This window comes from Balaenoptera acutorostrata, chromosome 6 (genome assembly GCF_949987535.1).
Source record: "Balaenoptera acutorostrata chromosome 6, mBalAcu1.1, whole genome shotgun sequence".
Classification (NCBI taxonomy): Eukaryota; Metazoa; Chordata; class Mammalia; order Artiodactyla; family Balaenopteridae; genus Balaenoptera; species Balaenoptera acutorostrata.
In genome coordinates, this window is record NC_080069.1 from 42,181,473 (window position 1) to 42,208,885 (window position 27,413).

The 27,413-nt window shown below is 40.3% G+C and overlaps 2 protein-coding genes across 10 annotated transcripts in view; one reads left to right on the forward strand and one right to left on the reverse strand.

Moving 5' to 3' along the window:
• Window positions 1–2,470, forward strand: part of UBQLN1 (ubiquilin 1) — a 49,645-nt gene extending 47,175 nt beyond the window's left edge. For both annotated transcript variants that reach the window (XM_007176914.2, XM_007176913.2), the window contains one exon: window positions 479–2,470. In XM_007176914.2, coding sequence (XP_007176976.2) covers window positions 479–631 — 153 coding nt within the window. In that variant the 3' untranslated portion in view covers window positions 632–2,470. The remainder of the gene's footprint in view (window positions 1–478) is intronic.
• Window positions 1–27,413, reverse strand: part of IDNK (IDNK gluconokinase) — a 69,697-nt gene that overhangs the window by 19,330 nt on the left and 22,954 nt on the right. For 7 of the 8 annotated variants that reach the window (XM_007176918.2, XM_007176915.2, XM_007176917.2 and 4 more), the window contains 2 exons: window positions 25,314–25,357; window positions 22,958–23,441 (listed from right to left, as the gene is read on the reverse strand). In XM_007176918.2, the coding sequence (XP_007176980.2) occupies window positions 23,096–23,441; window positions 25,314–25,357 (390 nt within the window). In that variant the 3' untranslated portion in view covers window positions 22,958–23,095. Of the gene's footprint in view, window positions 1–22,957; window positions 23,442–25,313; window positions 25,358–27,413 lie in introns of those variants that run through there. The other variant, XM_007176921.2, reaches the window with a different exon arrangement.

Consider the following 27,413-nt stretch of genomic DNA (forward strand, 5'->3'; position numbering starts at 1 on the left):
AACTGGAACTCTTTTCTGAAGACTTGATTGGCTGATACAGAAATTAATTCTACATTCTAAGCCTCATTAGAACTTTAGAATTTTATACATGAGGACACTGGTTTTTTTAACTACCCAATTGGTCAGTAGCTACAAAATAAATAATCTAATTCTAAACTATTTGCATACATACTTTTAAAAGTTTGCCTATACATTCATGAGCTTCTTAAATAATGGTTGAAGTCTATTAAGCTCTTTTTTTTTTTAAAGCAGAGTTATGTGATCTTTGACATCATTGTTTAGGTATAAATTAGATTGTTTAAAATAAAGTGCTAATTGAACTTTTAAATATGTTTAATATGTTTCTAGAGAGGCCAGTACTTTTATAGTTCAGTAGTCTAGCATATGTTATTTTAAAAAGCAATTAAAATTTTTAAGATTATTTAGGTGTGACATGGACTGATTTTCCTTAGAGTTTTTGTTTGTTTTTCTTTAACAGCTACAGAATCCAGAAGTCAGATTTCAGCAGCAACTAGAACAGCTCAGTGCAATGGGATTTTTGAACCGTGAAGCAAACTTGCAAGCGCTAATAGCCACGGGAGGTGATATCAATGCGGCTATTGAAAGGTTACTGGGCTCTCAACCATCATAGCAGCATTTCTGTATCTTGAAAAAATGTAATTTATTTTTGATAACGGCTCTTAAATCTTTAAAATACCCGCTTTATTTCATTTTGACTCTTGGAATTCTGTGCTGTTATAAACAAACCCAATATGATGCATTTTAAGGTGGAGTGCAGTAAGATGTGTGGGTTTCTCTGTGTTTTTGTTTGTTTGTTTTTTGTTTTTTCCTGGAACAGTGGGAATCAATGCTTTTTCATTTAAGGCTACTGCATGCATCAACCACTTCTGCATTTATTGTAATTTTTAAAAAACATATCACCTTTTATAGTTGGGTGAACAGATTTTTGTCCTGCATCTGTCCAGTTTATTTGCTTTTTAAACATTAGCCTATGGTAGTAATTTATGTAGAATAAAAGCATTAAAAAGAAGCAAATCATTTGCGCTTTGTAATTTGTGGTACAATATTGCTTATTGTGACTTTGGCATGTATTTTTGCAAACAAAAATGCTGTAAGATTTATACTACTGACAGTTTTTGCTTTATTTGTATACAGACTGTGTATGCACATTTGGGACTGCATTTCTAGAAACATATTGCAATAGATCATCTGAGCAAAAACATCTGTAACCAAAAAAGTGAAGATAAGGAAATACTTTAAAGCTGAGTATTTCCTAATTGTGTAGAATCTTACAGCATCTTTGATACACATCTCAGCAAAAGTACCGGTTAGTCAGGTTTGTTGAAAATATAGTAGAAAAGCTGATCTGGTTATCTCTTTAAGGACATTTAGTTGTACAGACAAGATGATGTAACATTGTCTCAACATTCACAGATTGACTGTAAATTACCTTAATCTTTGTGCATACTGAAGGAGCACTGTAGTATAACCCAAAAGTGCATTTGCCTAGGACTTTTCAGCTTCTCCCATAGGTAGTTTAACAGGCATTACAATTTGTAATTGAAATGTTGCTTTCACTGAAAGTGTCTTGATGTTTCAGTTATTTTTAATTGCCATATAAAAATAGAACTGTCTTCTGGGTTTATCATTTTTCTTATGCACAGGCAATACATGAATTTAAAATGATTTGTGAGCCACTTGTTTCTGAAGTGTTTTGGTAGTTCTATTAAGAAATAGTTAAATATTGTGCTTTTCAGAGCCTGAGAGAGGGGAATTTTGGGGGTGGGGTGGGGATCTATCCTGGATTGGGCCAGCCTAAATGATACTGGCAACCAAGATTCTGTTAGGATTTCTGTGCATATAGTGTAGTAAAGAAGTATCTTTCAGGGGTGAAAACAAAGAGCCGTTTTAACAATGTTGAGTACATTTGGCTGTTCCACAGCTTTTTTCTTCCCTCCCCAAAGAAATTCTGTTTGCCTAACTCTCAAACTATTGGGGTGGTACATTCCTTTAGGACCAATTAAAACATAACTTTGGGGTCAGTAATATATTTGGCTGACTCTGGTTCAGTATTCTCTTAGGTCATTATATTCTCTCATGTACAGTTAAAGGATGTTAAAAGTAACCTAAAGTGAATTCAGACCAGTAAAATCAAGGGAAATACAAGTTGAATTCCATTACTTCTGTAAGTTGCTTGCTATTAAAAAAGGTAAAGAGGCAGGTTGCCCACCATTTCGTGCACTGTTCTGACACTTTCCCCTGGAAAAAAACATGTACAAAGGTCAAGATGGAGGCATGACTAAGAGGAAGTTGTTAAGGATGATATTCATGTGTCTGCTCTCTCTGCCTTATGCCTCAGTATGGTTTAAAAACTTTTGTACTGGCGAATGGTGGTATACAGTGTGGGATAGTGTCATAACCAATTTGACAGTTTATTAATCACAAAATAACAATAAATCTCTAGCTTTTACACTTGTTTGTCTTGCCTTTTTTGTAGAAAGAAAAAGGTGTCTTCAATTTACTTTCTCTAACCATGTCTTTTAAAGACTATTGGAGTTGGTTTACCTGATTTTATTACACTTGAGATTATTTTTTATTAACTTTTTGTTTCCTCAATTAAAATATGTGCATATATACTATATTGTGTGTTAAAAAGAGAGCCAGCTGGGAAGTCAGGTGGCCTGGGCTTTGCTAGGTCTTTTTGGTACTTGACTAGTTATTTGATTTTTGAGTCAGGGCATCATGATTTCTTCAGTGAAAGTGGTGGTAAGGCCTGTGCGGCATACCCAACTGGGTGATCTCTTACGTACCTCTTAGTTGTTGCCCTGGTGTGATTTTTGTTGTTGTTTGTTTGTTTCTAATATATTCATCTTAGTTCAGGAGTTCAAAATACTTAAAATTCTCAAAAGCATTAAAAAAAACTCTTGAAATAATATAGAATTAAATTGTTCTCATATTGGGTTATTACAAAATGAATAAAGAATAGAGTGGTGAAAATAACATTTCAGGATTTTATTCCCCAAGCGGAATATTTATGATCCTAAACAAAGTGCAGCAAATCAGATAAATGACAGCTGGCCTCTGTGTATTCAGATTGGAGTTTCAGACTTGGCTTAAATATAGTAATGAAAGGAGTTTTTTGTTTGGGGAGACATTATTACTACGTTAATTTAATAGGCAAGTTACAACAAATTAGGACAGATAAGAATGTCACTAACATTAGTGATAAAAGTGAAGCTAGGGCACATGTCTTTGTCCTTGTGCAAAACAAAAAAGGTTATGTTGTTAAGGCAGGGAAATACTGCATACTCTATTAACATTAAACATGTTAAGTCAACAAGAAGTCCTGCATTAAAGAAACCTGTTTAATACAGCTTTGTCCTATCCTCTGCTGTCCTTTTTACTTAACTATTCTTTAAGGTAACGCTATATCCAGTGAACACACTTGGGGAAAACTATACTTAGTAAATGCACATGGTATTCTCTTCTCTGGAATTTCATCTGTCTTCTTTGGCTTATATAAAGTCTACTGTGCCCTCTGGGATCAGTTTTGTAGTCTTCCTAGACTTTGCTAACCAGTTGATATACTCTGAACTGTCAACTGCTGCATTCTGTCCCTCTCATTCATTTACAGTTTGGGGGATTTTTGTTTGGTTTTCTGCTCTGAAATTTTCTTGGCAGTTAGTTACTTAGGTAACAGTAAGTGTTTCTCTTCAACTTCTTTGTATCTTTCCTCTCATCAACCATAGGCAACCATTGACTCAGAAAGTGAACATTTATTGAACATCTGTTGAGTAACAGGTTCTTTTCTAGTTGCTCAAAGTGTATAGCAGTAAATAAAGTCTGTCCATATGGGGTTTAGATAGTAGAATGTAGGGAGACAGTAAACAAAACACATACATGGCCCTGTTAGGTAGTGGCAAGTGCTTTGGTGAAAAATTAAGTGGAGTATTAGTTCAGGACGCAGGGATTTTATTTTGTATAGGGTAGTCAGAGAAGGCCTCATTGAGAAGGTGACATTTAAGTAGAGACTTGAGGAATATGTGGGAGGGTGAACAGCTTTTCAGGAAGAGGGGCAACTAATGAGAATACCCTGTAATGTGAATGTTCTGAGTGTGTTTGTAGAATACAGGGAGTTTGGTGTGACTGGCAAGGTGAGCTAGGGAGAAAGTGGTGAAGGGACTGGCGAGACGGGGACAGGTAAGTGGTGCAGGTGTTTGATGTGGAGGGCTTAATACTCCAATTTTTGTGTCCCATCCCCAGAGTTTCTGATTTACTAGTCCTAGGGTTGGAGGAGAATTTGCATTTCTAACAAGTTCCCAGGTGAAAACCATTGGACTAGGGGAACCAGGGTGGAAGCTGAGAGACTGGTAAGAGGTAATATCTCAGAGATAATACCAGCTTGGGCTGGATTGGTAGCAATGGAGATAGTAAGAAGTAGTAGTCAGATTTGGGGTATGTTTTGAAGGCAGAGCCAGTAGGTTTTACTGATGGATAAAAGTGTGAGGTTAAGAACAAGAGAGATGTCAAGCAAGGTGAGCAAGGTACATATGGGGAGGAGTGTAAGTCTAGTTTTGATGTGTTGAGATGTACTTGGTTAGATATATAATTGGAGATAATGAGAAGGCAGTTGGAGGAGAGGTTCAGGCTACAGACAGGTTATACAACTGCCAGTGTGTATATAGATAATATTTAAAGCCAAGGAACTAGGTCAGTGGTTCTCAACCAGAAGGGACTTTGCCCCCCAGGGGGGCTTTTGGCAATGTCTGGAGACACCTTTTTGACATCATGATTGAGGCTGCTATTGGCTCTAGTGAGTAGAGGTCAGGGATGCCACTGAACATTCTCTGATGCACAGAGCAGCCTCCCACAACAAAGATCTGGTCCAAAAATGTTAATAGTGCCAAGGCTGAGAAATCCTGACTAGATGAATTTTAGAGATTGTTTATAAACATACTTTGGGAAGATTTGAGTCCTGGTTTACTCTTAACTTCCAGTTCAGAGAGAATGATAGGAAACCAGAAAAGGACATGAACAGGCAGGTAGGCTGAAAGCAAGTGGAGAAACTTTTTCACGAGGAGAAGGATGGTAAATGAAGTGTGTTAAATGCTGTTGCTTCAAGTACTCATCATGGATTGAATATTAACCTATGGATTTAGTAAAGGGAAGGACCTTTATGACTATGACAGGGGTTTTAAGGGTGATTAGCGTAAAATTCTGGTTAGAGTGAACCTAGAAAATATCAGGACACACAGAATTTTGAAGTAGAGAATCAGAGAAATGGGGGCAGCAACTGTGGTGAGGCGAGTGGTGGCGGTATAGAGGAAGTTGGCCCTTTGTGTTCTTTTAAGATGGGAAGTACTGCTGTGTGTGTGTGTGTGTGTGTGTGTGTGTGTGTGTGTGTGTGTGTGTGTAGTGGGGGCTTGTTTTTGGAGGAGAGTATGGAATAATTGTTTTCTACCAAAAACTACAAACAGAAAGGAGTTACCACCACCGTTGATCCCCAGAATAGGTTTGATAGATAGATCCAGATAAGCAGGCAGACACATTTGTTATATGGGCTAAAGTGTGTGGGAGAGGGTTTCTTTGTCTTTCAAGCCATCGTTTTCCTCAGCTAGGTAGCCAGCTGCTTTTCCTTGTCCGTAGGAGTGGTACCTTCCAGGCCCATCTGAACTTTTTGTGGTCAGGGAAATGGAGGAGAAGCAGCCCCCTCCCAACATCTTTGCTTTGTTGAGACTGAATAGAAAATAAGGTTGAGGTTTTTTCCAGAGCTGAGATGGTGATGAAGTACATTCTCAGTTTGTAATTCCAGTTTATACATGTTACCACTTGTGCCTCAGACTCCTTAATTATAATGTAACCTGTCCCAGATCCACAACCCAGTCTCTTGCTTACCACTCTATGCTTAGAACAGAACTAGGCACATATAGGAACTCCCAGTATAATTTCCCTCAAAAGACCGAAGCTGAATGTGGGGTCTGATTCTTTAGTGGGATGTATAGTAGTTGCTGTATATTCAAGCTAGATTTTTTTAAAGCTATTCATAGACCCATTCTCCACTCCTTATACTTTCTAGAGAGGGAAGGAAATTTCCACTGTGTTGTGGTTATCTAATGCTTCATAAAAAACTACCCCACATCTTAGGGGCTTAGAACAAAAATCAGTCACTAATTCTATTCATGAATGAGCAGTTTGGCAAGGATTGGTGAATACTGCTGGAGCAACTTGACTGGGTCTGGAGAATTTACTTTCAAGAAGGCTTATTCACATAGCTGTTTAATTACTACTACTTTCATCTGGGAGTACAGTTGGGGGTCTTAGTTCCTCTCCACCTGGGCCTTACTACAAGGGCTACTTGTGCTTCCTCACAACATGGTGGATAGGTTTCAAGAGCAAGTATTTCAAGAAAAATGAAAGTTGTCAGTTTTTTAAGGTCTGGCCCCCAAACTGGCCCAGTGTCATTTCTCCTGTATTCTACTGGCCAAGCAGTCTTAACTTGCCCAGATTTAAGGTTCATAGGCCCAACTTCTTGATGGGTAGAATGTCACAGAATTTGTGATCATCTTAATCTACCATACACTGTGATCCCAGAAGGGGAAAACTGTTGGAGGAACACATTTTTGTTCTTCAGTATTCACTCTTTTCCAAGGGAGAAGTAGTGACTTAACTGCTTATTGAATACTGTAGAAGGAACGAGGTACACTTGACCGAGCCCCTGTTCTTCGGGAAAGTCTGTCCAAAGGAAGCATGCATTCTAGTCGGCTATCTTAGCACATATGGTAATAAAGTTAGTGAGAAAGCGCTTCCTGTGGGGGAAGACCTGTGGTTTTCATTTTTGCCAAAAAATACAACAAAATTTACTATTGTAACCATTTAAAAATGTATAGTTCAGTGGTATTTAAATACATTCACAGTGTTGTGCAACTATCACAATCATCCAGAACTTCTTCATCACCCCAAGAGGAAACCCTATAGCCATTAAGCAGTCACTCACCATTCCCCCCTTACCCCAGCCCCGGGCAACCACTAGTCTGCTTTCTGTCATCTGTGCATTTACCTGTTTTGGATGTTTCATATATAAATGTAATTATATAATACAGGCATACTTGGAGATAGTGTGGGTTCAGTTCCAGACCACTTTAATAAAGCTAATATCACAATAAAGCGAGTCACACAGTGTTTGGTTTTCCAGTGCATATAAAAGTCATGCTTACACTACACTGTAGTCTGTTAATTAGTGTGCACTAGTATTGTGTCTAAAAAACAATGTATATACCTTAATTAAGATATTGCTAAAAAATGCTAACCATCATCTGCACCTTCAGTGAGTCGTAATCTTTTTTTATGGTGGAGGGTCTTGTCTCGATGTTTGTGGCTGCTGACTGATTAGGGTGGTGGCTGCTGAAGGTTGTGGGGTGGCTGTGGAAGTTTCTTAAAATAAGACAACAATAAAGTTTGCCCCATTGATTGACTCTTCCTTTCACAAGTGCTTTTTTGGTAGCATGCAGTGCTGTTTGATAGCATTTTTACCCACAGTTGAACTTCTTTCAAAATTGGAATCAGTCCTCTCAAACCCTGCCACTGCTTTATATTAGTTAATATAATATGTGATATTCTAAACCCTTTATTGTCATTTCAACAATCTTCACAGCTTCTTCACCAGGACTACATAGATTTCATCTCAAGAAATCACTTTCTTTGCTCATCCATAAAAAGCAACTACTTATTCGTTAAAGTTTTATCAGGAGTTTGTAGCCATTCATTCAGTCACATCTTCAGGCTCCACTTCTAATTCTAGTACTCTTGCTATTTCCACCACATCTGCAGTTATAAGAGTAACATCAGGGCTTCCCTGGTGGCGCAGTGGTTGAGAATCTGCCTGCTAATGCAGGGGACACGGGTTCGAGCCCTGGTCTGGGAAGATCCCACATGCCGCAGAGCGGCTGGGCCCGTGAGCCACAATTACTGAGCCTGCGTGTCTGGAGCCTGCGCTCCGCAACAAGAGGGGCCGCGATGGTGAGAGGCCCGCGCACCGTGATGAAGAGTGGCCCCCACTTGCCACAACTAGAGAAAGCCCTAGCACAGAAACGAAGACCCAACATAGCAATCAATCAATCAATCAATTAATCAATAAAAAAAAAAAAAAAACTAAAAAAAAAAAAAAAAAAAGAGTAACATCAAAGACCACTGATCACAGATCACCATACAAATATAGTAATACTGAAAAAATTTGAAATATTTCAAGAATTAACCAAAATGTGACACAGAGATATGAAGTGAACAAATGCTTTTTGAAAAATGGCCCTGGAAGACTTGCTCAACACAGGGTTGCCACAAATCTTCATTTTGTAAAAAAATGTATTTTCGAAGTGCAGTAAAGCACGATAAAACGAGGTGTCCCTCTATGTGGCTTTTTGTGTCAGGCTTCTTACCATGTTTTCAGGGTTCATTTCATGTTGTAGCATGTATCAACACTTCGTTCCCTTTCGTGGCTGAATAATATTCTATTGTATGGACATACCACAATTTATTCACTCACGTGTTGATGGACACAACATCATTTAGATACTATGAATAATGCTATAACATTAGTATTTGTTTGAGTCTGTTTTTAATTCATTTGGATATATACCTAGAGTGGAATTGTTGGGTCATATGGTAATTATAAATATTTTTAACTTTTTGATGAACTGCCTGTTTTCCACAACAGCTGAACCATTTTACATTCCCATCACCAAGGTATGGGTTCCAATTTTCTCTGTCTCCTTGGCAGCACTTCTCATTTTCTGCTTTTCTTGGTTTTAAATTTCAGCCACCCTACTAAGTGTTGGATGGTTATCCCATTGTGTTTTTTTTTAAAAATTTATTTATTTATTTTATTTATTTATTTTTGGCTGTGTTGAGTCTTCCTTGCTGCGTGCGTGCTTTCTCCAGTTGCGGTGAGCGGGGGCTACTCTTTGTTGCAGCGTGTGGGCTTCTCATTGCGGTGGCTTCTCTTGTTGCGGAGCATGGGCTCTAGGCGCGCTGGCTTCAGTAGTTGGGGCATGAGGACTCAGTAGTTGTGGCTCGCGGGCTCTAGAGCACAGGCTCAGTAGTTGTGGTGCACAGGCTTCATTGCTCTGTGGCATGTGGGAACTTCCCGGACCAGGGCTTGAACCCTTGTCCCCCGCATTGGCAGGCGGATTCTTAACCTCTGCGCCACCAGGGAAGCCCCCCATTGTGGTTTTGATTTGCATTTCCTTAATGACTTGATGATGAGCATCTTTTCTTGTGCCTTATTGGCTGTTTGTATGTCTTCTTTGGAGAAAGGTCTTTTCAAGTCCTTTGCCTTTTGAAAATATTGTTGAGTTGTAGGAGTTCTTTATATATGCTAGATATTAAACCCTTTCAGTTGCAGGTTGTTTTTTCACTTTCTGTGCACAAAAATGTTCTTTGCACAAAAGTTTTACATTTTGATGAAGTCAAATTTGTCTGTTTTTTTCTTCTGTTGCTTGTGGTTTTGGTGCCATATTTAAGAATTCATTGCCAAATCCAAGGTCATAAAGATTTTTCCCCTGTTTTCTTCCAAGAATTTTATGGATTTAGCTCTTATGTACAGATCATTGATCCATTTGAATTGGTCCTGTGGTCCTGGATTTGCAAAGAGAATATAGGAGTGTTTTTTTTACTCATTTTCATCCCGATCTTTCAAGAAAAAAAAAGGATGAATAATGCCTCAAAGAGAACATGATGGCTAGATGTTAACATGTAGCCGGCTGTAGACCATACTCTTGGCCAGTCTTGGTTTTCCCAAAACAGTCTCAGAGGTTCTTCATTTCCTCTTCTCATCCCTATTTCCACTATCACCCAATATGACCTCCATCTTGTAGTCTCTTGATCGAAGTGTGATATGTGTCATATTCAGGCACTAAACTTAAGTCTTATTTACAAACTGTGAACACTGATCCCAGTCTTAATGTGGCACTGTTGTAGGTCCCAGCATCAGATGTAAAGCAGGCAGTGGGTGCAAACCAGCCTGGCAGTGGCATGTGGATGAAATCTATACAGAAAGTATGTGTTCATTAAGGATTTCTTTTCAAGTGAGAAAGACACGAAACATTGATTAGATAGTGAGGCATGTGGATGGAGATAGCTTAGTGGACATCCTCAAGAAATTGAGGAGATAGTTGAGGGATGCAGAAGATGTTAATCTGCAAAGAGGAGGTGGTAGTTCTCAACCTTGGCTTCACATCAGAGTCAACTAAAAAGATTAAGAAATAAGCCCACCCCAGACTAAGTGGAATTGTTATATCTGTAAGGCTCAGGCATTTTTAAAAGCTTCTGAAGTGATTGTAAGGCCAGGGTTGGAACCACTGATTTAAAGGAAATAAGAATTTATTAGGTGGGGGTGGTGGTGTGATGAATTGGGCGATTGGGATTGACATGTATACATGATGTGTATAAACTGATGACTAGTAAGAACCTGCTGTATAAAAAAATAAAATTCAAAAATTCAAAAAAAATTTAAAAAACTACCATATGCTCCAGCAAAAAAAAAAAAAAAAGGAATTTATTAGTAATTTAAAGCAATGCTCCTCACCTTCATTGTGCATAGAGATCACCTGGGATCTTATTACATTGCATATTCTGATTGAAAAACTAACACTGAATGTTTCTAAGACATAAAAGTTAGCTAAAACTGTAAAACTCTTAGAAGCTAGAAGAAAACGTAGTGTGAATCTTTGTGACCTTGGTCTAGGCAGTGGTTTCTTAGATACGACACCAAAAGTACAAGCAGCCAATGATAAATAAGTTGGACTTCATCAAACTTAAAAATTTTTGTGCTTAAAAGTTGATCAAGTCAGCTCTCTACCCACATTAACAGCCATCCCTTGGATTTGAGCCCACCTGTTGCTCTGGGTCTGAAATGGTCAGCTTTCTTACGTCCTCACTTCTGATCACAACCTTTCAGTTCTCACAGTCGCCTCCTCTGACTATCTCTTGTCTTCCAGTCCCCTCCCTGTTAAGCATCTCTTCCTAAATGGACTGGATGCTGTTATCTATCACGTCCCCATACTTTTCTCACACCCTTCATCTCCTCTGACCCACACAACCAAACCTCAGCCTCCACTCAGACCTTCTCTGTTCCCACGCCGGTCTGCTGATGATGCTGAAGGAAGTTTCCCAGCCTCGCTGTGTGGGGCCCCATCCTGCCTGTGGTCCCCAACCTCGCTGGGCTCCCACAGGGCGTTGGTGATCATCCTTCTCAACATGTCCCACTCCTTCCCACACAAACACTCCTTCAAACCTTGCCCATTCCCTTCAGATTCCTTTCTCATCAGCCTCTTCTCCATTCTCAGTAGATCTTCACTGGAAAAATCGAAGGCAGGCAGTAAAGTAAGCCTTCCCCAACTTCCCACACGCCACAGACAATCTCCGTTCAGCCTTCAGTCATCCTCCATTGACAGCAGAAAAGACCTTTCCATCCATCCCTCCTCTACCTCCTCTTTCCCCTCTTGAAACAAATCCACACACCAACTTTCTCGTGCCATCAGGCTCTCCCCTCCCAGGCTCCCTTGGAGATGACACACTTCTTACAACCTTCTGTGCTTAACTCCTTCCTTTCACTGTAAGGTTCCCAGACAGAGCATCTCTATCCCCCACTTCACCTTCCTGACGTGCCAATCAATTCCTGACCACTGCTCCTGTCCCTCAACTGAAACGGCTCTTTCCAAGCTTGCCTGGCTTCACTACAGCGATGGCAATATTCTCACCTTAATGTCTTAGTATCATTATTTTTTTTTGCTACTTTATTTATTTATTTATTTATTTTTGGCTGTGTTGGGTCTTCGGTTCGTGCGAGGGCTTTCTCCGGCTACGGCAAGTGGGGGCCACTCTTCATCGTGGTGCGGGGACCGCTCTTCATCGCGGTGCGCGGGCCTCTCACTATCGCGGCCCCTCCCGTTGCGGGGCACAGGCTCCAGACGCGCAGGCTCAGTAGTTGTGGCTCACGGGCCCAGCTGCTCCGTGGCATGTGGGATCTTCCCAGACCAGGGCTCGAACCCGTGTCCCCTGCATTAGCAGGCAGATTCTCAACCACTGCGCCACCAGGGAAGCCCATATCATTATTTTATTTATAACGTTGTTTACAAACTTGGCATGGGATGAGGCAGACTAAGAGCCAGTAGAGAGAAAGGGATAAAGAGTATAGGGAAAAAAAAAAGATATTTGGGCATGCCTAGGCACACAGTAGGGGATTAATACATGGCAGCTATGTAAGTGTGAAGGGCATCTAGAAGCTTTTTATAAGGTGAAACTCAAACACTTCTCATTGGACTTGCCTAAAATGCACATTTGATCACATCGCTTCCCTAAGGACGATCTTTCACTCACTTCCCATTGTCTACAGGATGAAATCCAGACTTCTTGACCTGATGTCCAAGCACTTCGTTAATCCGGCCCCAGCTCCCTCACTTCCCAGAAGCCCCCGCATACACGCTGTGTCGCAGGCTCATTAAACTACTTACAGGCCACTTCTTGGACACATCACGACTCTTTGTTTCCACTTGACTCTTTTGTGTCTGGCAAACTCTGACTCGTTCTTTAAGAATCAGCTTCAGGGTCAGCGTCTCTGGGCAACCTTCCCTGGTCGCCTCTCATCTCCTTGTGAGGTGTCCCCTGCTCGGGTCCCGCTTGCATGTTCTGTCCCTTGAGTCAGCACCTACATCCTATATAGCAGCCCTGTGCCACGTCCCCCAAGAGACTTGAGGGCAAGGGATGAGCACTGTCCCCACTTGGAGCTCCACTGCCTGCCACATGGTTCACGGTTGCTGTGCAGTGCAGGCAGACCTCGTTTTATTGTGTGCTTCACTTTATTGCTTTTTTTTTTTTTTTTAACAAATTGAAGGTTTGTGGCAACCCTGCGTCAAGTCCATCAAGGTCGTTTTTCCAACAGCATTTGCTCCCTTCATGTCTCTGTGTCACATTTTGCTAATCCTCACAATATCTCAAACTTTTTCATTATTATTATATGTGTTCTGGTGATCAGTGATCTGTGATGTTACTACTGCAAAAAGATTACAGCTTGCTGAGGGCTCAGATGATGGTTAGCATTTTTAGCAATAAAGTTTTTTTTAAATTAAGGTTAGAAAAAGTTGATCAAGTGAAAAAGACAACCCACGGAATGGGTGAAAATATTTGCAGATCGTATATTTGATAAGAATCTAGTATCCAGGTTATAGAACTCTTAAAGCTCAATAAAAAAGACAATCCAATTAAAAAATGGACAAAGGATTAGAACAGACATTTCTGCAAAGAAGATAAGCAAATGGCCAATAAGCACATGAAAAGATTAGTGACATGCAAATCAAAACTTTAATGAGATGCCACTTCATATCCCATTAGGGCTATAATCACGAAGACAGAGAATAACATATGTTGACAAGGATTGCTGGTGAGAATGTAAAATGGTGCAGCTACTACTTGGAAAAGAGTTCCGTTTCTTAAGAGGTTAAACCATGGAGTTAGTTAGCATTTGACCCAAATATCTATGAACTGATGAATGGATAAATAAAATGTGGTATATACATACAATGAGAATACTATTTAGCAATAGAAAGGAATGAAATATTGATACATGCTAAATCGGGGACAGACATTTTTAGAGGCCCTGGGTGTTCCCTGGACAAATGTGTCTGCTAGGTGGGATGAGAGAACTTCTCAAGGTCTTCCAGCTCTGCATACCCTAACCACTGGAGCCCTAGTTATGGAAGGGGAAGGTATGTGTCCTGGGAGATTAATCCACTAGCTCCCTGTCATTCAACCCTCTGACCTCAGGGTATAACCAACTACCACAATCTTGCCCTTACTGAAGGTGGAAAACCTACCAAATTCTCATTTCTTGAGAAGGGAAGTTCAAGTTAAACCCTCTTAGCTCTTTGCTTATTGTAAAGATAAATGTTATAAATGATATGTCCTCAACTATTTCAAATCAAGGCCTAAAAAAACCTTAATGACTAGCATCTCTGATGATGAAGGAAAAGCAGTGCCTGTCATCCAGGAGCTGGCCTAGTACTAAAAGGTAGGCCTCTCTGTCCTGCTAAAAATAGACAATTTCACAGAACACCTACAGTACTACTCCGTGACCATGGTCAAGACAAAAGACCATTCTGTAATTCTGCCTGAACGCAGAGAAAAACATGAACATTGTCCAAACCACAAAAATGACCAAATATTGGGAATTCCTTGGCGGTCCAGTGGTTAGCACTCCACGCTTTTCACTGCCAAGGGCCTGGGTTCAATCCCTGGCCGGGGAACTAAGATCCCACAAGCCGCATGGCACGGCCCAGAAAAAAAAAAGACTAAATATTCTGTCTCCCTGTCCTGGCTAATGTACTTCTTTAAGAATGATAGTTTTAGCCTCACTTCATTCCTCTCACATTACTGAGATAGCCAATCATCCTGCACTTCCTCACAGCATCCATTTAGAGAGAGCCCTGCTTCTTTGAACCCTCCCCCAAATCACCTAACTTGTCCAAATCCCAAGTCCTTTGTAGCATCCTACAGAGATTTCCCCTCACGATTCTGAAGGTGTGTGTTCTCCCTTATGCTGTGAGCAATAAACCCAACTTGTTTAATGCAGGGTGTTCCTCATCATCTGGCAATGAGTAGTGGCTGCCCTTTTTAGATAAGGCATGGATTTTCCATTTTCCATGGTTTTGGCCTCAGCACTTAGCATGTGTTATATCACATGTGTTATATCAGTTCCTACAACCTTATGAGGCAGGTGGTGACCCCATTTTATAGGAGAGGAAAATGTTTAACCTGAACTTCCTCCAGTGGTGGGGAATGGAGAGAGGCAAAGTGGAGGGAGTGCTGCCAGAGGGGGTGGTAAGTGGTATTTGCAGGATTGAGGAACTCTGGTTGGTTTCTGTTTTTGAACCACTGCAAACGTTTTCCCGCCTGCCCCTTCCTCCCAGGTCATAGTGGCTGGGCAGGGGTGTGGTCAGGGCTGGGTGAGCAGCATTCCACCGCCCCTGACCCAGGAAGTGACCCTCAGTGACAGAGGGATTCTCAGGGGTGGGAGAGCAGTTTGTGCTTGCTATGTCCCCCACGGCCACCAGAGGGCAGTACTGGTCCACACCGCGGCCTCCCTGCGGCCATTCTTGGGAAGATTAGAGCCCTGATTCTCAGCCCCACCAGACTCCTTTTCCTGTTTGTTTTTTAAATAACTATTTTCTAATGCCCCCTTTACCATCATGAAGTGAAATTAACTACGAATAAAACTTACCTAAGCAAATAATATGATACTTTAACTCTGAAAGGAGAAAAAAAGGAAAGTAACATGTAATAAACTGATGGGTTTCAATATGTGATGCTTGGACATGGCTACACTAGATGAGCACAATAGAGTTAGTTTGATGCTTTGCCATCGGATCACTGAGAATGAAAAATTACAAATGCAGGTGGATGTAGGTTGTTGTATTTTGACAGAAGTTCACTGTGATTTTCTGAAATGGTAAACAATTCTTGGTAAAGTTAAAAATAAAATAGAATCCAATTGTCCCTTTATTGCATTCTTGGAAATTCCAGTGTATATTAAAACTGCAAAAAACCCCACAAAGCTTTTATTTATGTATAAAATAGAGTTAGAGTCAATGCTCCTATAATTATAAACGCTCTTTTTCATTTGGTCCTACATGAAAGTCCAGCAGGATATTTGAAAATTAATTCTTGTGAAGAACTGCCTTCACTGAGAACTCTAGCTGGCACCAGAGGATATGAGATGCCCTATCTTTCCACCCCAACTTAGGCCCCCTGAGAGCCAGAGCTTTGTGTTGCGGGTCCTCAAACCCTCCAGAGTGCCCATCACAGCACCCAGTACTTACTCACTGAGTACACTGAAATGACTGAGTCCTTTCTCTACACCTAGGGGTGACTCTCGTCCAGCCAGAGTATATTACCTGGACAACTTAAGGGCCTAGATCCTGAATATGAATGTTGATGTAAACCAAAGCCAGGCAGGAGGTGCCCCAAATAGTCTGGCAGCGACAAAAATCCAGGGCTCCACATTTTTTTTTAAATTGGGTATAGTTGCTTTACAAGGTTGTGTTTCTGCTGTACAGTGAAGTGAATCAGCTATATGTATACATATATCCCCTCTTATTTTGGATTTCCTTCCCATTTAGGTCACCACAGAGCATTAAGTAGAGTTCCCTATGATATACAGCAGGTTCTCATTAGTTATCTATTTTACACATATTAGCGTATATATGTCAATCCCAATCTCCCAATTCATCCCACCCTCTTCCTCCCATTTGTGTCCATACGTTTGTTCTCTACATCTGTGTCTCTATTTCTGCCTTGCAAACCGGTTCATCTGTACCATTTTTCTAGATTTCACATATATGCATTAATATACAATATCTTTTTTCTCTTTCTGACTTACTTCACTCTGTACGACAGTCTCTAGGTCCATCCACGTCTCTACAAATGACCCAATTTCGTTCCTTTTTATGGCTGAGTAATATTCCATTGTATATATGTACCACATCTTTATCCATTCATCTGCCGATGGATACTTAGGTTGCTTCCATGACCTGGCTATTGTAAATAGTGCTGCAGTGAACACTGGGGTGCATGTGTCTTTTTGAATTATGGTTTTCTCAGGTATATGCCCAGTAGTGGGATTGCTGGGTCATATGGTAAGTCTACTTTTAGTTTTTTAAGGAACCTCCATACTGTTCTCAGTAGTGGCTGTGTCAGTTTACATCCCCACCAACAGTGCAAGAGGGTTCTCTTTTCTTCACACCCACTCCTGCATTTATTGTTTGTAGATTTTTTGAAGATGGCCATTCTGACCGGTGTGAGGTGATACCTCACTGTAGTTTTGATTTGCATTTCTCTAATAATTAGTGATGTTGAGCAGCTTTTCATGTGTTTGACCACTGCGCCACCAGGGAAGCCCTTGTCCATTGCTTTGTTTGCAAATATTTTCTTCCATTCTGAGGGTTGACTTTTAGTCTTATGGTTTCCTTTGCTATGCAAAAGCTTTTAAGTTTCATTAGGTCCCATTTGTTTATTTTTATTTTCATTACTCTAGAAGGTGGGTCAAGATCTTGCTGTGATTTACATCAAAGAGTGTTTTTCCTGTGTTTTCCTCTAAGAGTTTTATAGTGTCCAGTCTTACATTTATGTCTTTAATCCACTTTGAGTTTATTTTTGTGTATGGTGTTAGGGAGTGTTCTAATTTCATTCTTTTACATGTAGCTGTCCAGTTTTCCCAGCACCATTTATTGAAGAGGCTGTCTTTTCTCCATTGTATATTCTTGCCTCCTTTATCAAAGATAAGGTGACCATAGATGTGTGGGTTTAACTCTGGGCCTTCTATCCTGTACCATTGATCTGTATTTCTGTTTTTGTGCCAGTACCATATTGTCTTGATTACTGTAGTTTTGTAGTATAGTGTGAAGTCAGGGAGCCTGACTTCTTCCAGTTCCATTTTTCTTTTTCAAGATTGCTTTGGCTATTTGGGGTCTTTTGTGTCTCCATACAAATTTTAAGATTTTTTGTTCTAGTTCTGTGAAAAATGCCAAGGGTAATTTGATAGGGATTGCATTGAATCTGTAGATTGCTTTAGGTAGTATAGTCATTTTCACAATATTGATTCTTCCAATCCAAGAACATGGTATATCTCTTCATCTTTTTGTATCATCTTTGATTTCTTTCATCAGTGTCTTGTAGATTTCTGAGTACAGGTCTTTTACCTCCTTAGGTAGGTTTATTCCTAGGTATTTTATTCTTTTTGTTGCAATGGTGAATGGGATTGTTTCCTTGATTTCTCTTTCAGTTTTTTCATTGTTAGGGTATAGGAATGCAAGAGATTTCTGTGCATTAATTTTGTACCTTGAAACTTTACCAAATTCATTGATTTAGCTCTAGTAGTTTTCTGGAGGCATCCTTAGGATTTTTTATGTATGGTATGATGTTGTCTACAAACAGTGACAGTTTTACTTCTTTTCCAATTTGTATTCTTTTTATTTCTTTTTCTTCTCTGATTGCTGTGGCTAGGACTTCCAAAACTATGTTGAATAATAGTGGTGAGAGTGGACATCCTTGTCTTCTTCCTGATCTTAGAGGAATTGCTTTCAGTTTTTCACCATTGAGAGTGAAATGTTTGCTGTGGGTTTCTCATATATGGCCACAGCAAACCCAAATGTTTGCTGTGGGTTTTTCATATATGGCCTTTATTATGTTGAGTTAGGTTCCTCTATGCCCACTTTCTGGAGAGCTTTTCTTATAAATGGGTGTTGAATTTTCTCAAAAGCTTTTTCTGCATCTATTGAGATGATCACATGGTTTTTTATTCTTTAATTTGTTAACATGGTGTACCACACTGATTGATTTGTGTATATTAAAGAATCCTTGCATCCCTGGGATAAATCCCACTTGATAGTGCTGTATCATCCTTCTAATGCATTTTTGGATTCTGTTTGCTAGTATTTTGTTGAGGATTTTTGCATGTATGTTCATCAGTGATATTGGTCTGTAGTTTTGTTTTTTTTGTGATATCTTTGTCTGGTTTTGGTATCAGGGTGATGGTGGCCTCATAGAATGAGTTTGGGAGTGTTCCTTCCTCTGCAATTTTTTGGAGGAGTTCGAGAAGGATGGGTGTTAGCTCTTCTGTAAATGTTTGATAGAATTTGCCTGTGAAGCCATCTGGTCCTGGACTTCTGTTTGTTAGAAGATTTTAAATTACAGTTTCAATTTCATTACATGTGATTGGTAATTGTATTTTCTATTTCTTCCTGGTTCAGTCTTGGACGGTTATACGTTTCTAAGAATTTGTCCATTTCTTCCAGGTTGTCCAACTTATTGGCATATAGTTGCTTGTAGTAGTCTCTTATGATCTTTTGTATTTCTGCAGTGTCCACTGTAACTTCTCCTTTTTCATTTCTAATTTTGTTGATTTGAGCCCTCTCCCTCTTTTTCTTGATGAGTCTGGCTAAAGGTTTATCAATTTTGTTTAGTTTTTAGTTTTATTGATCTTTGCTATTGTTTTGTTTTTATTTCCTTTATTTCTGCTCTGATCTTTATGATTTCTTTCCTTCTGCTAACTTTGGGTTTTGTTTGTTCTTCTTTCTCTAGTTCCTTTAGGTGTAAGGTTAGGTTGTTTATTTGAGATTTTTCTTGTTTCTTTAGGTAGGTTTGTATAGCTATAAACTTCCCTCTTAGAACTGCTTTTGCTGCATCCCATAGGTTTTGGATCGTCGTGTTTTCATTGTCATTTGTCTCTAGTTATTTTTTGATTTCCTCTTTGATTTCTTCAGTGATCTCTTGGTTACCTAATAGTGTATTGTTTATCCTCCATGTGTTTGTATTTTTAAGTTTTTTTCCCTGTAATTGATTTCTAATCTCATAGTCGTGTGGTCGGAAAAGATGCTTGAAATGATTTCAGTTTTCTTAAATTTATTGAGGCTTGATTTGTGACCCAAGATGTGATCTATCCTGGAGAATATCCCATGTGCACTTGAGAAGAAAGTGTATTCTGCCACTTTTGGGTGGAATGTCCTATAAATATCAGTTAAATCTATCTGGTCTCCTGTGTCATTTCAAGCTGTGTTTCCTTATTAACTTTCTGTCTGGATGATCTGTCCATTGGTGTAAGTGAGGTGTTAAAGTCCCCCACTATTATTGTGTTACTGTCGATTTCCCCTTTTATGGCTATTAGCATTTGCCTTATGTATTGAGATGCTCCTATGTTGGGTGCATATTTATAATTTTATTTTTATTTATTTATTTATTTATTTATGGCTGAGTTGGGTCTTCGTTGCTGTGCACGGGCTTTTCTCTAGTTGTGGCGAGTGGGGGCTACTCTTTGTTGAGGTGTGCGGGCTTCTCATTGCAGTGGCTTCTCTTGTTGCAGAGCACAGGCTCTAGGCCCACAGGCTTCAGTAGTTGTGGCACGTGGGCTCAGTGTTGTGGCTCACGGACTCTAGAGTGCAGGCTCAGTAGTTGTGGCACACGAGCTTAGTTGCTCCGTGGCATGTGGAATCCTCCTGGACCAGGGCTTGAACCTGTGTTGCCTGCATTGGCAGGCAATTCTTAACCACTGCACCACCAGGGGAGTCCCCTTCCTTGTCTCTTGTAACATTCTTTATTTTAAAGTCTATTTTATCTGAAAGGAGTATTGCTACTCCAGCTTTCTTTTGATTTCCATTTGCATGGAATATCTTTTTCCATCCCCTCACTTTCAGTCTGTATGTGTCCCTAAGTCTGAAGTGGGTCTCTTGTAGACAGCATATATACGGGTCTTGTTTTTATATCCATTCAGCCAGTCTGTGTCTTTTGGTTGGAGCATTTAATCCATTTATATTTAAGGTAATTATCGATATGTATGTACCTATTACCATTTTCTTAATTGTTTTGGGTTTGTTTTTGTAGGTCATTTTCTTCTCTTGTGTTTCCCACTTAGAGAAGTTCCTTTAGCGTTTGTTGTAGAGCTGGTTTTGTGGTGCTGAATACTCTTAGCTTTTGCTTGTCTGTAAAGCTTTTGATTTCTCCATCAAATCTGAATGAGATCCTTGCTGGGTAGAGTAATCTTGGTTGTAGGTTTTTCCCTATCATCAATTTAAATATATCCTTCCACTGCCTTCTGGCCTGCAGAGTTTCTGTTGAATAATCAGCTGATAACCTTATGGGGATTTCCTTGTATGTTATTTGTTGCTGCTTTTAATTTTTTTTCTTTGAATTTAATTCCTGTTAGTATGATTAATATGTGTCTCGGTGTGTTTCTCCTGTATGGGACTCTCTGTGCTTCCTGGACTTGATTGACTATTTCCTTTCCCATGTTAGGGAAGTTTTGACTATAATCTCTTCAAATATTTTCTCAGACCCTTTCTCTTTCTCTTCTTCTTCTGGGACCCCTATAATTCTAATGTTGGTGCATTTAATGTTGTCCCAGAGGTCTCTGAGACTGTCCTCAATTCTTTTCATTCTTTTTTCTTAATTCTGCTCTGTGGCAGTTATTTCCACCATTCCGTCTATCTTGCAGCTCACTTATCTGTTCTTCTCCCTCAGTTTTTCTGCTACTGATTCCTTCTAGAGTATTTTTCATTTCAGTTATTGTGTTGTTCATTACTGTTTTTTAGTCCTTCTAGGTCCTTGTTAAACGTTTTTTTTTTTTTTTTTTGTATTTTCTTCATTCTATTTCCAAGATTTTGGATCATCTTTACTATCATTAGTCTGAATTCTTTTTCAGGTAGATTGCCTACTTCCTCTTCATTTATTTGGTCTTGTGGGTTTTTACCTTGCTCCTTCGTCTGCAACATATTTCTCTGTCTTCTCATTTTGTTTAACTTACTTTTTGGGGGTCTCCTTGCCGCAGGCTGCAAGGTCATAGTTCTTCTTGCTTCTGGTAAGTCCACTCACAGTGGGTGAGGTTGGTCCAGTGGCTTGTGTAGGCTTCCTTGTGGAGGGGAGTTGTGCTTGCATTCTGGTGGGTGGAGTTGGATCTTGTCCCTCTGATGGGCAAGGCTGCATCAGTTGGTGTGTTTTGGGGTGTCTGTGAACTTAGTATGATTTTAGGCAGCCTCTCTGCTAATGGGTGGGGTTGTGTTCCTGTCTTGCTAGTTCTTTAGTGTGAGGCGTCCAGCACTGGAGCTTGCTGGCCATTCAGTGGAGCTAGGTCTTGGTGTTGACATGGAGACCTCTGGGAGGGCTCTCTCCAACTGATATTCCCTGGGGCCAGGAGTTCTCTGGTGGTCCAGCATCCTGCTCTCGGCTCTTCCTACCTCAGAAACTGAGGCTCGACCCCTGGCCACAGAACCAAGACCCCAGTTATGTGATTTTCTTGCCTTTCTGGAAGTCTGAGGTCTTCTGCCAGTGTTCAGTAGGTGTTCTGTAGGAGTTGTTCCACATGTAGATGTATTTTTGGTATATCTGTGAGGAGAAGGTGAGCTCCACGTCTTACTCCTCCATCACCTTCCTCATTCCCTCCACATTTTCTTAGGCAAGTTCCATCCACCCAGAAGGGCCCTTTCAATCCATTGGCACCCCACGCACATATTCTATTTGTGGTTCCTGAGACAAAGAAATGCATATCCTTGTGAAAGAAAACAGGTAATTGGTTCCAAAACTCACTTTTTGGCCAGAACCAACCAGTGGCCCTGCAAAGTGGCTGGGTCTTATGGCCCTGGTTAGGATAGAGGGATAAGGAAGCTTCTTCCTGGAGCCCCATCAGGGAAGGGCTCAAACCCAACCCATGCTGGCCAGATTGCAGCTTTCCCTGCTGGTACCTGGTAAGCTGCATGCCAGCAATGCACCAGTGCCCCTAAGCTCCCCACAGCCTCACCCAACCCCGCTGCCACTGGCATAAAGCTGCCCATTGGAAAGTTTTGTTTCAGTTCTCGGCCATAGCAGCTCCTCTGGTATTCCTTCCTAGCCTGCCTAGTGTCCATCACTGACAGCTTTTACAGCAGGAAGGTGGGCAGGTTGATAACAGCCTGGTCTCACAGGGGTCTCTAAAATGAGGTGGGGGCAGACTGAATCAGTGAGTCATGCATTTCATTCACTCAAGTTCCACCTTTGCAAATTTTTTTATCTGTGAACTGCGTGTGCTTTTTATTTACCTAGAAATGACTCAAAGAGAGAGAGAAATAAGAGGTGTGTGGTGTAACGACTTGCTGGTGAGTGGTCAATTTTGTACGCTTTTCTGCTCCTGAGACCGATCTCCAGAGGATGCCAAGGATAGCCAAGTTTCACTTATTTGTCCAAGTACAGGCATGATCAAGAGTGTTCTAAGTAAGTCATGGTTTACACCGTAAATTATAGAATTTCCTCTGATTATTTGATTGGGTCACACGAATTTAAACTTCAATTGAAGCTTCACTTTCAAAGTTTCCTCTCCTTTTCTCTGAATATGCCAGAGCATGATGACAAGAGTATCACAGATTCCTAAAAATCCACCCAAACAGACATATCTCAATACATTATGGTTTATTCACCTTAAGAAGAATCCAGAATACAGTATCAACAAGGATACTGGAACATGGTTTGGGATGGGAGACAGAGTTATGCCCAGTTGTGTTCTGGACCATGGATATAAATGCTTCTCACTTCATTTTAGAGTTTCCATAATTGTAGCAATTATCTCTGAAAGATTTTTGTCCACACTGATTTGGATGAAATTTTCTGGAGCTGATGGGGGCTCCAGAGTATCAAACTGGGACTGCAATAACTCAGGGGACATAAAATGCCCTTTTCTTTTGAGTAAGCGTCCAGAGATGACCTCGAACGACCCAGTCAGATGGACCACAAGGAGCTTCACTTCAGCCAGCTTTTCTTCCTTTCCTGACTCATCACACTTCAGACGTGCACCATCTTTTCCTTGTATTAAGATGTCTCTGTATACTTTCTTCAGAGCTGAACAGGCAAGAATTACATGCTGTCCAGAGGCTACATCTCTGTTAAAAAAAAAGTGTGTGTGGGGAAGATGCTAGAGTGAAGACATTTAAAATAATTGGTGTCAAGTCTAGGTTGAGGACTAGAGTCCCACTTCTCTGACAGTGGAAGGTGTTACAAATGGTGGCCAAGTATCAGGCAGTCCTGGCTTTGAGGTAAAGATCTTCCACTAGTGAGGCATCTTGGGTAACATATTTACCTCCCCGAGCATCAGTTCATCATCTGCTAAATGCAGCTACTCAGAGTACCTGCCCATAGAACTGTGATGAGTAAGTTTATCAAGGTGCCCAGCACACAGGAAATGCTTGGTAAGTACTGGCTCTGCCCCTTGGATGTAGGATGTGACTGAGCCACCACCTGTAGACATGGGTGGCTGCCGGCAGGCACCTGTGCCCCACACACAGCACAGCTCAGGCTCTCCTCAGGTATTCAGGGATTTGAATTTCACAACTGGCTTCTCTCCATTCCTACTCTACAGTATGCTGGAAGAGTCTGGGGAAGTTACCAGTGCAGAGCTAGAGAAAGCAGGAGAAAAGGGAGCATCAGCCTCTGTGTGGTCAAGGTGAGCAGGATGTGAGAAGTTTCCAGGGATGTGCTAAGGAAAAAAAAAAAAAACTGAGCCAGAAATAGAGGTAGAGTGACAAGTCACCAATAAGGGAAAACCAGTGTGGTTCAAGACCACACATGAGGGTGAGCTCCCTTTCCACTAAACCTACCTGTACCAGCCAGAAGAGGAAGTCATCTTGGGGCCAGGAAGGAACTGAATAAAGAGGTGAAGGGTCAAAGCTGGCTTGGGTACTTAGAAATTTCAGTTCAGAACTGAGAATTCTGAAGGGGCCTGCCTTGATTCATGGCCATTGTAGACTGGAGACCCAGTGGATGGAGTGTGTCATCAGCAACAAACCTATGTACCTGAGCCTTCTGGCTCTTCCCAAGGGCCATGAGTGAGAGCTTGTTTATTCTGAGCCTGGAGGTCTGATCTCTATTCTCCTGAGGATCTTCACTTCTGCTTCCATCACAGGTCAGTATGTTAGATCTCTGACAAGTCTATTTATTTTAGAGACCCAAGTGGGCAGGAGTTCTCAACTCCACACCTTAAACCCCTAAGCCAATGCAAAGACAGGGCTGCCAGCCATGTCTGTGCAGTCTAAAAAAGTAAACTGATTTTTAATCATAAGTATAGTCTAATTTCATATGGCCCACATGATTTTAGATTTATAAAACACGACTTCATCTGAGACAGCAAGATTTAGAACCTATTCCCTGCCACTTCTTTATCTTCCATGTCCCAACCAGGATTCCCAGGGGTCTGGCCCACAGATGGGATGGGGAGGACCTCGTTTGCTCAGAGGCATGCTACAGAGCTGAACAATTTGAGACTTCAATCCTGGTGGCCAGTTATCTGTTGACTTATGAATGACCCCAGATCTTCCTGGTTGTCAGAGTTTGAAGTAGGAGGCAATAAAAGTGGTGGCTAAGGTATAGCTATACGTCATTATTATTTTTTTAGCACTTACTATATATATTAGGTACTGTTCTAAGTGCTACCCATGCTTCATCTCACTAATTCCTCACAACAGTCTGTGAGTAGGAACTATATTTATCCGCATTTTCAGATGAAGAAACAGGTTTATGGAAGCCAAGTGGCTGACCAAGTAATTGTGGAGTTGTTTAGAAGGTTGACTTCAGAACCCAACTAAACTACACATCTGTGGCTGATTAAAATCATTGTTGGTTACTTGATAGAGGTGCATTTCATTTCTGGGATGCCATATCAGCAGTCAGTTGTGATTTCAAGAGTGTATTTTTTCCCCTGTACTTTGTGATGGGTTTTCTTTACTCACTGGCTTACCTGGGGACTGAATTTCTCTTACCTTTGTAAAATGTCATGCAAGTTGCAGAGCCATGGAATCCTGTCCTGAAATTAAGGCAGACACAAAGTGGCTTTTCCAGGTTTTGTTTGTTTTTACAGAAAGTTAATCATGTTCATCAATGTTAAGGTCCAGAGAGATCTTAGTGGTTTTGAGAAGTAGGCCATGCACAAGGCTGAGGGGTCAAGTCACTAGGCAGTTCAGCACAGAAACATTTTCCTGGTCCAGGTATCAGAGGTTCTTTTCATAATAATAAAAATTGCCCTAAAATACCAGTATGTAACTTCCGCCATCTTAATCTTCCCATTGTAAGTATATTTTCTCTGGTTCTGATATGTATATAAATCTTTTATTATACTGCATGATTCTTTAGGTGCCTCTGATCTCAAATGCACAGAGGTATTCACAGAAACCCTTATGTCAGCTGCTCCCTGGTCCTATTCTTCAAACCCTCCAAAAGCAAAGCTCTACTCAGATATAAGCAGTGTGAGAATTTTGTATTTCTCCAGAGAAGGCAGAGGAAGTTTACATAGGACACCCTATAGTGTTTCACAAAGGAATCCTCCTAGGGTACATACTGATTGGCCATAATGCATTTAAAGAAAAACATAATTTTTTATTATGGAAATTTTAAACATATTCAATGATTTTCAGCTCACAGTCTGATTTTATATATGTCCCAGCCATATCCTTACCTGTGCCCTCATCCTTTATCATTTTGATGCATATTCAAGAAACATGATGTGTCTTTAAAAGTCCTTACTCTTAAACATTTGATTACTACCATTTTATTTAGGATTTTTGCATTTATATAATTGAGACTGACCTGCATTTGTTTTCTTGTATAGTCCATGTTAAATTTTGGCATCAAGGTTATACTAGCCTCATAAAATAAGTAGGGCAGCTTTCCCTCTTTTTCTGTTCTTTGAAACAGCTTGTATACAATATATTATTGTTATGAACTGAATGTTATTATTTCCCCAAAATTCATACCCCCCAATGTGATGATATTTGGAGGTAATTAGGTTTAGATGAGGTCATGAGGGTGGGGTCCTCATGATGGGATTAGTGCCCTTTTGAGAGGAGACCAGTGAGCTAGTGTGTACTCTTTCTCTCCTTCCACTGCCCTCCCCCTCAATCACCCAGTGAGGATACAGTAAGAAGGCAGCCATCTACAAGCCAGGGAGAGAAACTCCAGGCTCAGAATAAACAAGAACCTGACCATGCTGGCATCTTGCTCTTGGACTTTCACCCTCCAGAACTGTGAGAAATAAGTGTCTATTGTTTAAGCCACCCTGTCTATGATATTTTGTTACAGCAGCCTGAGCTGACTAAAACTCATCTTAAAAACTCTGTGCCTGGGGCTTTTTTTTTTTTTTTGAGGAAAGATCTCTGATTACAGGTTCAATTTCTTGAATGAGCATTGTGTTATAGTCAGATTTTTCTATTCTTGATTCAGTTTTGGTATCTGAAATACTTTAGAATCAGCAAGGTCACATTTTCATTGGGGGGGCGGGGAGTAGACTGTGTCCCTGAGCACTGTCTCTACCATCAGATCACTGTCATCCAAGCCTGTTTTCCCACAGTAATTTATATTTTTCTATGAAAGTGTCCAATTTTATCTAAGTCTTAAAATTCACTGGTATCAGATTTTTCATGGCCTCTTTTCATTCCTAGTCTTAATTGTGCTTTTTTTCTCCCTTGATCAATCTTGCCAGAGATTTGTCTGTTTTTATCTTTTCAAACAATTAGTTTCACTCATCACCTATATGGTTTCTTTGTTTTATATTCCATTAATTTCAGCACTTACTTCTATACTTTTCTACATTCTTCCTTTTCATTATTATTTTTTTCTACTTAAACCCTTAGATCATCATTTTCATTCTTGTTATTTTTCCAAAACTGCATTCAGAGGCTGTAAATTTCCTTCTAAGTACTCTTTCAGCTATATCCCATAAGTTTTAGTTGATAGCACTTTTGTCATACATTTCTAAATATCTTATAATTTCCATTATGATTTTTAACTTATGAATTATTTATATGAATGTCTATTTTTATTTTTCAATTTTACTTATTTCTACAGTTTCCAACCACTTTATGATT